General features: G+C 37.2%; 1 protein-coding gene across 1 annotated transcript; it reads left to right on the top strand.

Moving 5' to 3' along the window:
- The first annotated feature begins 10,293 nt into the window (after positions 1-10,293).
- On the top strand, positions 10,294-11,433 carry LOC143608948 (syntaxin-125-like). The gene has a single exon (XM_077083840.1). It carries the CDS (start codon positions 10,528-10,530, stop codon positions 11,431-11,433), a length of 906 nt encoding a protein of 301 aa, XP_076939955.1. The 5' UTR covers positions 10,294-10,527.
- The last annotated feature ends 906 nt before the right edge of the window (positions 11,434-12,339 follow it).

The following is a 12,339-nucleotide window of genomic DNA, read 5'->3' as shown; positions in this document are numbered from 1 at the left end:
CAGACTCGAATACAGACTTTAGACATATGAACTACTGACATCTATGCACCAACAGGTATCTATCTTGCAAATAGTCCCCTCTACATGGCATACCCCCGTTATCAAGCAACACCCCAAAGTCCATCTCTATAGGTGAGTATGCATAAATTCATCTGTAGGGCTTACATATGACGCGTCCCGTGTGGTCCGTTTCTTAATGGTAATGAGACGCGAGCATGAGGACCCCATATGACTAACAACGTGGATGATCAAGTCAGTAGTGTAATTGTACTTTAAAAGTACGTAATGGTCATGTTTAATGACTTATAGTTGGCAGATAAACTGCAGGTTTGCTCTTTGAGCTCTTTTAATATTCATAAATCCACTTAGGAGATATGAATACCCAGATGATATACCGCATAAAGACCCATGGTCTCCGAACCTTAGAGCATCCCATCAATACAAGATTTAAGGTTATAAAACCATACACCTATGAATGTTAACCACTTAAACTAGAAGCATTTTTGTTATGTTTATATCACAAGCCATCTAGCATACTCTAACGTTAAGCCTATCAAAGCATCGTTCAATAGTCTATTCATATTTTAAAATTTTCTTTTGGTGATCAAATCTAGAAAAAGGCTTGAGTATGGCCCGACCTTTCATCCCAGTCCTTACACAGGCTTAGCGAAACAAACAAAACCCGAAGGCGTTTCCCACTAACATCAAGCAATTAAAGGTTCAATTATGTCAACAACCAAACCGTCCTTTCATTCTTAAAGGCTGAGCCTACCAACAGATCCCAAATTAAGTGTGTTAATGTTCTTTTATTATTGTTGTTGTTATTATTATTATTATTATTATTTATATAAATTTTTACAAACAGTTCCAGTTTTTCTATCATTTTCCATTGTTTTTGCAAAAAAGTTTAAATTCGGGACGTTTTTAGCGTTTTTCACGTTTTCAACTCCAATCCCGCATCCCCGCACTTCAACTTTACATTGTCCCCAATGTAATTTACTGTTAAAAATTGAGTGCAGTACACGAGAACTTAAAATTTTAACAACCAAAGTAAAGGAAAGAGACACATGCACCTGATTCGAATCTTCTTGTCAAGCGGGTCCTGCTGATAAGTACTATTGCAAACTTGACCTGAACTCCTTGAACTTTGATGTGACAATATATGCTCCACCGAATCATGACTAGACCACCATGAACTGCCCCACACTTAGGGTTTAGTATGATTGCTAAACACAAACAAAAAGTAAAATATAAAAAATAAAAACAAAAATAAAGAAAAACAAAACAAAAGGTCGGGTTGCCTCCCTGTCAGCGCTAATTTTTTGTTAAGGTCTTCAGCCAGACCGTTACCTCATTTGGTGATTATGGTGGTCTAATGGAGTGGTTACCTTCCTCCGCTTCATTCTTCTTACTTCTCCAACAGAGTGATAAATTATCCATAGTATTCCACATTAGCCCAAAACACGCCAACCTTCTTTGTTCGTTTTCAAACCTCGATGGCTTCTTTACCTTCTCCTTCTTTGGAGGTTTCTTCTTACTCCTTCCACATGTCTCATCATTACCCACCTTTTTACTCGCAGCCTTGATATCATCACCTGAAGTAGCCAATTCCTCAATCCGAATCTCTACTGCATTCAACTCCTCTTTCACTCTCTCCCGCTTCGATCTATCAAACACAAAACCCTCTTCTTCTGTGTCATCCTCGCTTACATGAGGAAGACACCTGTTAGTAGCACCTGACCTAGAATATTTATTTTCAAAAGAATAATAAAATGAATTTGAAAATATATTTAGAACAAACTTACGGTTACCAAAGGCCATGCACACTGTTCCGTCTCGACAATTGATTTGAGCATTTGATGTTGCAAAAAAGGGTCTCCCCAATATCACTCGAGGTTTTTCTTCATTCCTTGCTGGTGCTTAATCAAGAACAAGAAAGTCTTCAGGATAGTAAAAATCACCAACCTTTACCGCGACATCAACCAACTTCCCCCGGGGCTGTCTTTGAGTGAAATCAACTAACACCAAGGTGGTGTCAACTTCTGGTAAAGGTACAAACTCAAACTGGTCATACACACTCCTCGGTAGAACACTTACACTCGCACCATAATCAACAAGTGCCTTGGTGGTCTTGAACTCGCCAATCTGACTAGGGATGAGTGGTGCCCCTATTTCAAATTCTTTAACCGCATTGTTCACCCCATTATCTTCAATTGTGATGGCACTAACGTGCACGTTTTACCATTTGATGAACTGATACCCTGATGGTTGGGGTTCTTCATAGTATCACTTGGTAGCTTGGAAGGATTTCTCTTCAATGTGGCCAACTCTTCAGCCAATTGGCTCATCTGCTGATAACTCTTGTTGTAACCCCCAGACCCTCTCTGATTGCACCTGCTTTGACTGTTACTTGAACCATTCCCATACTGCTTCTGATTTGACTGATAACTGTTTCTCTGAGTATTGCCTTGGAAATTTGTGTTTTGTTGGGTATTTGGGTTTCCATAGCTAAAATTAGGGTGGTTTCTGAGGCCTGACTGATAGGTGTTGGAATTCATGTTACCACTATTATTGTACCTTTTCTCTCCTCGTACAAAATTTACCTCTTCTTCCTCTTCATCTTCCAACTCTTCCACAACTCCACAACTCGCTACATCGTGCCCCAACTCACCACATTGTTCACAAACTGGATATGCCTTTCCTAATTTCCCTTTTTCTTTCATACCATCAACCATTAACTGATCCAGCTTCTTTTCTAACCTTTCCATCCGATCATCTGAACTTCCACTGTCTACTGCTTTCACCACCAACCTCTTTATCAACCTGTTCGACTGGGCCTGTCTCTTAGAATTCAAAGCATGTCTCTCCAGATGCTCCCAATCCACATGTTCATCATTAGTTAGAAAAAATCCATTAGTGGTAGATTGGAGGTCTCGCAAATCTTTAGTCGATAAACCGTCATGGAATGCCTTTATCAATTCCCATAAAGCTATACCATGGTGAGGGCAAGTCCTCAACAACAACTTGAACCACTGAAATGATTCATAAAAAGTCTCCCCGGTACGCTGCTGATAGTTTCTGATAGATGTTCTAACTTCTGAGGTTCGTTGTGGCGTATAATACTCATTTAAGAACTTTTGTGCCAAATCTTGCCACGTATAAATACTGGATGACAGCAATGAGAAAAACCACTGCTTTGCTGTATCTTTCAGACTGAATTGAAAGACTACCATCTTAACCTCATCTGTAGTAAACCCTTGACTGGAGATTGTTGCACAGATTGAGTTGAAATCACTCAAGTGTAAATACGGCTCTTCTGTGGCTTTTCCATGAAATGTAGTTACCCCGGTTAGACTGCTCTGCATGACTGAAATGTTCTTCCATTTCTCACCGGAATAATGATTGGAAAGGGATTTGTAGCCACCTATGGAGTAAAATGGCTCTGAACCTCTTGGACTGGTGGTGGAATGAAAGCTCTCGGTACCTCGTCATCAAACTCATAGATAAGAGCTTGTGGTTCTCTAACAACTGGACGTCTCTGTGCCTACCAATACCTCGTTTGCTGATTCGGTTGACGATTTCGGTTAGGTACCCGATTATCTTGAGGGTATTGTTGTTGATTCCTCTTGTAGTACCGACCCCCATCATAATCCTCATACTCTTCTTCATCTTCGTACTCAGGATCCCACTCTTCCATCTCATCCTCGTTTCTAACTCTTTCGTTACCCAAATCGAATCCAGTATCGTCTTCCGCAAATTGAAACGAACCTTGAAGGTTCCATGTTTCCAAATGAATTGATTGATTGTCATCAAGGTTTTGCTGTCTTCGATTTCAGTTGCCACCCCCACGGTTCACTTGATGTCTGTTACGATTCATGTTCGGATTTTGGTTGAATACGGGCTCATTTTCTGGGACTGGTTGATCTTGGTTCCATTTTTGGTTTTGGGTTTCGGGTGGGTGTACAAATGGTTCTTGATTGTTTTGTGTACTCATGTTCTCCTCTTTCGGTGTTCTATTGAAAGTTGCTTTCTGAGATGCTCGATTCCTCTTTGCTGTCTTTTCAATCTCAGGATCAAACTGAAGTGGTTCTTTCTCGCGAGAATATCTTGTTTGCATTAACCTTGAGGATTCTCTGCACACACTAAAACACCAAACCACGCATAAAATCAATGAAGAAAAAGAAATAAAAACTAAAATTAAAATTAAACTTAACTAGACTACCAACTAAACTAGCACTTTGCGCGTTGATTCCCCGGCAACGGCGCCATTTTTATTGATGTCGAAAGGTCAATCAAAAACATCTATAAATTACATTTACTAGCTAGGGCAAGTAAGGTGTCGAATCCACAGGGAATCAGTGGAAAGTGCTAATCGAGCTTTGTAATGCCCCGAACCCCGGGAACCCTACAGTTGGTATTCATACAAAACACTTATAAAAATATTTAAACTTGAAAATAGTTCATTCCATTAAAACAACCAATTCAGAGTATAATTCAGCGGAAAACATAAATGATAAAATAAGTTCCCAAAACATGGGAATTATGCCCAAAACCAATTTAAATGTATTTAAATAAATGTTAAAACAAAAACGTTTATTATTATTGAAACATCCGACTAAGCATGCCCTCCACCGTCCAAGTAGCTTTGTGCACGTCCAAGCGGTAATGCATCCACCTCCTAACCTGAAACTCACACTAACATGCACACAAGGTCAACTTGAGCTGAGTGAGTTCAAGTTTTTAATAAATAACATCAATAATAATAATCATAAAAGGGATACATCAGTTACGCCATCATCTTCGATAACTAATCATCCTTAGGTATATATACATATCCATACATACATATAAACATCTTTATAAGTGCATCCCTATATATATAATATATATATATATATATATATATATATATATATATAACATCCAAGTAATAACATCAGGGTCGAGCAAACGTACAACCCAAACACGTAACATCTCTTCAACGTATGTAAACACAAAGTAGGCATACGTAACATCCGTAGTCGATAACGACTACTAACATCGCCAAATATTGGCCATACAATAATATATACGTACATACTATAACATCCCAAGGCCTACCATATACGAGCAAGCCTATATAAAATAGTTTAAATGTTTCATCAAGCAAAATCGTTTAGGTGTGCATGCTAGCCCAAAACTTAAAAAGAGTTAAAAGGGGCATCATGAACTCACCTGACACGAGACACGGATTCACCACGAGCTAGAGAATCCCTAAGTAATCCCAAAACTCAATCACCTGCCGGTTTACATTCAATCAATACTAATGACATCAAGATGACTCATTTATCCTACGAGACGTTCTAACGGGGGTTCGGGTTACCTAAAGCCTCGACCTCATCAAACTAAATCATAACAGCCCCCCCCCCCCCCGAGGCCTCACATTCACCAATACGACCCTTAGACACTCCCGGGAATAAAGAATTCCCAAATTACCCCCTGAAACACTAGGTGACACTAACACGCGCGTTTAAGAGTCGTTTAGGCCGTTAACATCCAACTCAGCCCCGTGTGGACCCAATATGATAAAATCACAGCCAACAAGTCCACACGACGCTACACGTGTCAAATGGGTCGGTAATTCGCAAGTACAACGCACCAACTACTCAATAAACGCAACTGCGCATTGTACCGACCCGTTGGAGTAACCGACAACCAATTCAGCCCCATAACTTATAAAAATGATTTTTCAACAGCCCGTACATCAAACCAAGTGTCCCTGAGCTTAATTGGTCGTTAATCACTTCAACCCTCGCGTTAAACGCATCAAACTACAATTCTAGTCAACTGAACACAATCTTTCAAACGATAACTAGTTGACCAATCTAACGAATACCAATGAACATGGTTTTTAAGTATGATATACTAGACATACCTAGGAGGATTTTGGTGCAAAAACCCCACTCAAAACAGTCCCGGAAATGCTTGTTTGGACAGCCACCCGGTTAGCCTACAACACGCAATTTAATGATTAATACGCGTGATATAAGGGTCAATTAAGGTGTAAAAGACTTGGGGAATCGTAGTACTAACCTTTAATTGATGTTTTAGGCTCACGACTTGGCTGGAAAAAGGAAAATCGCTGGGGGGGTCCTTCTTGCTGCCGATCGGAATAGGGGAGGGGGGAGTTAGGGTTTGTTTATGTTATAAACATTTTTCACATCTAGCCCCTCAAATTATAAAGAATTAACATTTTGGTTGAAAAGTTAAATGTTTTAACGTACCGGGATGACGAACAGGTTTCCGAGAAATGTCGGTTAAATCCCGAGAAATATACGTACTTTACAAGCTTCGAATCCTTGAACCGAAAATTAACGGGCGTTACAAGTTTAATGTTTAATAAATAATTATGCTAGGCGGACAGACGATGTCAAGCAGATTAAATATGAGAACACAATTACCTAAGTTGTAAAACATTTAAAAGAAAAGTAACCAAACTCCAGGTTCAGGTTGTGAAGCAACTAGACCAATTGATTAAACTTATTTGGAAAACTCATTTGCTTACACCTATAATCAAAAGACTAGATATTTGACCTTACAGATTGACAGAAGTTGATCTGAACAATTGGTTTGGTTGAATAATAACCTAATTGATTACCAATTTTAGGGCTTGATAAATGTAAGTGATTTAATGGCTAAAGATAAACGGGTTAATGACTCAAAGAACCTAATCCTAAAAGTTGATGACCACAAATCAATTTACTGATAAAATCACAAAACATTCAATTACGAAAAACTGTTGAATGCATAAACAAACATAAAATATTGATCAACCAAATGATTAATCAATTCTAGTTACAATGTAAAGATTCAAATGCAAAAAGTCTTGCTTACAAACACAACCCTACTCCCGAAGATGGTTACAGAGAAGAATTAGTCGCTCATGGTCATCGTGGAATCTTCAATGGTTGATGTAGCTGATGAATACATGAAAGAATAGGCTTGGAGAGTGATGTAAACCTTCAAAATTGACTATGGCATTGTGAAAAACAGCTGGGTGGCGACCCCTCTTCGTAACGCTAAGGTTATATTTATATATGGAGGAAAAAACTTAAAATTTGCGTCTTTTTACGAAATAGGCCGCAATTTGTGCTCATAAGACCGCAACTTGCGGCTTCTCTTCCAAAATTGCCTGATCAGCGCCCCTGCTTGCGGTGATAGTCCCCCTTCACTGTTTTGCCCATAACTTCTTCGTTATAGCTTCGTTTTACGCACCGTATTTGGCCACGTCTTCGTCTTCAAGTTCTCTATCATTTCATACAATAAAATATTTATTTTCATTCCGTCTCATATGCGCCAATTTAGCTCCTTTAAGCTCTAATCACCTGTAAATGTAAAACCACTCAAAGTAATCGTGTCCAAGGCATATAAACACATAAAACACACGATATAACTTACTTAAAACACATTATTTCACCCACACATCAACTATTATATTTATTAGTTAAGTTAATTGAAAAGAGAGCATGCATTAATACTTTCCTCATTTATCTTTACACATTTAAAATATAAAATAAAACTAGTGATCCATATTCATTTCTCACATTTCATACAGTAATCTCATTTCTCTCATGAACCATCCCCTATATATATATATATATAATGAGGCAATGGTCACAATTCACATGTATAAATAGAACATCATAACAACCATTGCATATGTAATATAAATAACTGAGGCTCCTTTGTAATATGTAATAACCATATTAAAAGAAGGATGTAACTAAGGCCTTATTCTATTTGGCATAAAGCCACAAAGTTAGGTGGCGGATGCGTAATATCATACTTATTAAGGCACAACAAAAACCATAAAAATAAATACTTGGGCATGTAATCATATATGACGCTTAAACATGTGATTAAGCAATTATTTGTACAAACACATAAATGTGGAACTGTGGATTTAGAATTTAGGTCTTATAATGTGTAAGTTTGAATATAGTATGCATGCTACTCCGAAAGGTATAAAAACACAAAAGCAGAGATTATGTACTCACTTGGAATAGTGGCAACCAAATAGACGAATCAGTCTTTAAGAGGGCGAACACAAAGGTTCAATTTTGATAGGCGAGTCTAGTATTAGAAATGTGTCAGAAGATAAATAATAAATAAAAATAAATAAACTAAGTTTAACTTCAAAATTGGGGTTTTAGTTCACAAGAGGAAAGAATTTAATAAGTATAAAATCGTAAGAATGAAAAATCAAGGAAAGCATGATGCTAACTATTGGGTTTAGATGGTTTCGTTAGTTAATATAACTCTAATTGAGTATTGGGTGCGGTTAGATGCAAGGTGAAATAATTCGAAAAAGGAACGACCAAATTTAATAGTTAAGCGAGTCTTTGGTTTAATCGTTCCGACACTCGATATTAAATTGGGTTCAGTTCTGAGTTATCCAAAATGGTGAAATGAAAATAAAATATAAATATAATTCAAAATGAAACTCATGTCTTAACTGAATCGATTGAGGTTAAATGTCAAAAAAGATTTAAGCGAGTGTTCGGTCCTGTTGGCCCGAAAGATGATATTTGACCAAGTCCGTTTCCAATATACCTTTAACATGAAAAATAATTATAAAACGGTAGCTAACAATGGTTTTGCAAACAATATACCATATCTAAGGTATGAAAACAAACAAAAGGATTTTAATCAGTTTTGGATAGAATGTGTCCTTGATTTGAATAACACATAAAAAAATATAAATAAATTTCTAAAAATTATAAAATCTCCATTCTACTGAATTAGAATGTTATGAACATATTTCATTTAGAAACCTTTCCCAAATTAGGACTCGAGATAAGATCAAACGGCCGATTTCCTCAAATGGTAGAGTACTGAGTCCTAAATCTAAAAAGGTGATTGTGAAGCCACACAAATGATTTAAAATGAAATTAAACAGAAGTTGGAACCACAACTCAATGTAGTTCGTCATAGGTTTTTTCCTTGCATCATTCCAGTTCGTTATGACTAAGTTATGGCCCAATCTTTGACGACCAAACTTCTGTCCAAACTAAAACATCATTAGAATCTAAGTTCATGATGTTTTGAAATGGTTTTTGATGAAGAACAATTATGCAACTCATTGTGTGATGTTAGTACATGCTTACCATCTCATTACACAAATCCTCATGGTCCAAGAATCAATAAAAAATCATATAGAAATTAGAAACTTTAAGCAATCAGAAAAATTAAACGAGTAAAAATCTCCAAAATGACCAAACTAGCCTTAAAATGCATTATTGTACAATCGGGAGATGAAAACCCTTAATTAAATGAAGTTAAAGAAGAGGAATCACTCCAATAAAGTTATAAGAAGTAAACAAATAGAAAACAAAAAAAAAATCTACATGAATCGGATTAAAAAGCAAGCAAAGGTTCTGTTGACTTTGAAAGTCAACTTAGGCGATTACACTTTAATTAGCCTTGGAAATCCCAAAATTAGAGAAAAACGAAGAGATAGGCAGCTGAAAATGGTTGGGGAGAGTTGTTATTTATATGTAAGAAGGAGAAAACAAGTTTACATGGATGGTTGGACATTAAACCAACTCACAACCATTTTTGCATTTAATGTGATGGATTAAAAGTGATTAAAATAATTAAATCTGGAAATAAAATATATATTGAGGTTGGTAAAATGTTTATGGGTCGGTTTTGATTGATAAACACGAAAGTAATACGAGAACAAATGAGTAAACGATTAAACGAACAAATAAAACAAAATTAGCTGGTCTGGTGATTGATAGCGTAGCGTGACGGGTCCCTTAGATGGGCAGTCGTGTAGCTCGACCAAACACTTCTCGGGAAGAGTTTGGTTTTTGGAAAAAATGGTCCTTGTACTTTTGTTTAAGTAGGTTTCGAGCATAAAGTAAGCGAATTAAACCTCGTTAAAGATATTAAAACAACACGACAAGTATGAGACATAATTATAATATGAAATGCATTCTTTTAAAGGATTCGAGAAATAACAAATTTTAAAACAAGTCGGGTTGTTATATTTAGAAAAATAACGAATGTCACAATTATCAGCAGATTACAGAAATATGAGATTATTAAATCCAATTTGGCATTATTTAAACTACTAGTCTATTAATAACAAACATAAATATCAATGCAATGTACTATATATAGATTTGATTCAAAAGGTTCATTTTAACTTCTGTTGCCCTACTAAGAAGTTGATGAGACAAAACAGGAAACATTAATCCCCCAAAATATGTATAAGGAGTTTTTAAGGTGGAAAAAAACCACACATAAAAAGAGAGGTACAACGTTAAAATTATCCTAATTAAACGACTAACCCTACAATGATTTGTTGCTCCTCCAGTATAATATGATTCTAGATTACATATAATGATTGGCGAAACATTCACTTTTTCTAAACTTTTCTTCTCCTTCTTCTTCCTCCAATAAACTTTAATTTCTTGGAAGAAGAAGGAAAGATTTGTCCAACTTACACATTTCCTATTAATATTCTGATCACTTTTCAAGATGAATGATTTGTTCTCCCAATCTTTTAAGCAATATGAAGATAATGACTTGGAGGCAGGTCGCGGTGGTGGCGGTGGGGGTGACGCCGATCTTGACAAATTCTTTGAAGATGTTGAGAATGTTAAGGAAGACATGGACGGAGTTGACAAACTCTACAAGAGGTTACAAGAGGCGAATTCGGAGAGCAAAACTGCCCATAATGCCAACGCCATGAAGCAAATCAGAGCCAGGATGGATGCGGATGTCTCTCAAGTGTTGAAGAAAGTTAGGGTAATCAAGGGCAAGATCGAGGCACTTGATAAGGCAAACATTTCCCACCGCAAGCTCCCTGGTTGTGGGCCTGGCTCGTCAACTGACAGAACGCGTACATCTGTCGTTAGTGGTTTGGGAAAGAAACTCAAGTCCATGATGGATGACTTTCAATCATTGCGAAAGCGTATGAATGAGGAGTACAAGGAGACTGTTGCAAGAAGATACTTCACCATCACGGGTGAGAAACCAGATGACGACGTCATTGAAAATCTCATCGCCAACGGAGAAGGCGAAGATTTTATGCAAAAAGCCATCCAAGAACAAGGTCGAGGTCAAATCATGGACACGATCTCCGAAATTCAAGAAAGGCATGATTCCGTGAAAGAAATAGAAAAGAATTTGTTGGAACTCCATCAAATTTTCTTGGACATGGCCGCACTAGTCGAGGCCCAAGGGCAACAGCTGAACGATATTGAGACCCACGTAGGGCACGCAAGTTCATTTGTGCACCGTGGGACTGAAGAACTAGTTGAGGCCAGAGAACTGCAAAAGAACTCGAGAAAATTCACCGTCATCGCGATCTTCCTTGTCCTCATTCTTATAATCATCGTACTTTACCCAATCTGGTTCCCAATATTGGTAAATAGCTTCTAAGATGATTAAGACACTGGGTGGAGAAGTCAATTATGTTTTCATGGACTTCGTCCCTTATTATTGTGCCTTGAAACAATTTGTGTCTTCGAAATGATTTTCTAAAGAGATGTACTATAGTAGATATGAATTTATATTCAATCTGAAAATAAATAAAGGACAAATTCTATAATTTGAATGGAAATTTGGTAGTGCTAGCATTTTTCGCAGCTATTAAACTAATTATAAGTAATATTTTTTTTTCAAAAGCTTTGAACTAAAATTAGCTATTTTATACCCGTTGGGAGGACATGTAGTTAAATGTCGTAATGATATAAGGATTTTTCTTTGCATTTTAAATAAAAACAATATTGAAGGAAACAAAAACAATGTAGTTAAACGATCATAAGGTTTAACCAAAAACACTCATTGAGCCAATAACGTTTCAACCATAAATCAGTATGTACTTAATTTTTTTTAAACCGTTCATGTAATTACTTATTAAAATTAAAACGATTACAATAAAGTGGCAGACAAACAAGCAACAAGTTGCGCCGCAACCCCCTTTTGAATAGCAAAACCAATTCTACTAAAAACAAAGCGTTGGGTCCTAGGAGATGAAAAGGTACTATGAACGACACGCTGAACCCTGTTTAGAAAATTCATAGCCTCCGGGGCCAGAAACCCAAATGTATCAAACGCAAAGTGGAGAAACACATGTTGATTTTCTAAACAGGCGTTCTCGTGTTTGGCAACTTTGCCCGATTCGCCCTTCAACGCAGCCTAACCCACAAAAAATCCCCCGTCCCTGAGCCCGACAAGAGGAGACACTCCTGTAAGGTCCACACAAGCGTGTTTCCCCCCTGCCCACCCAATCACAAGAATATCAACTGGTTGTAATGTGGACCTCCCTTCGAGCGGATTTGTAAA

This window comes from Bidens hawaiensis, unplaced genomic scaffold (genome assembly GCF_021521415.1).
Source record: "Bidens hawaiensis isolate Kalapana, Puna unplaced genomic scaffold, B.hawaiensis_p1.1 tig00419463_1, whole genome shotgun sequence".
Classification (NCBI taxonomy): domain Eukaryota; kingdom Viridiplantae; phylum Streptophyta; class Magnoliopsida; order Asterales; family Asteraceae; genus Bidens; species Bidens hawaiensis.
The sequence above is the reverse complement of the archived record's forward strand: the minus strand, read 5'-3'. Positions and strand labels throughout refer to the sequence as shown.

Bases quoted from the DNA above. Each gene is read 5' to 3' on its own strand.
- LOC143608948 (XM_077083840.1), top strand. From the start codon at position 10,528: ATGAATGATTTGTTCTCCCAATCTTTTAAGCAATATGAAGATAATGAC.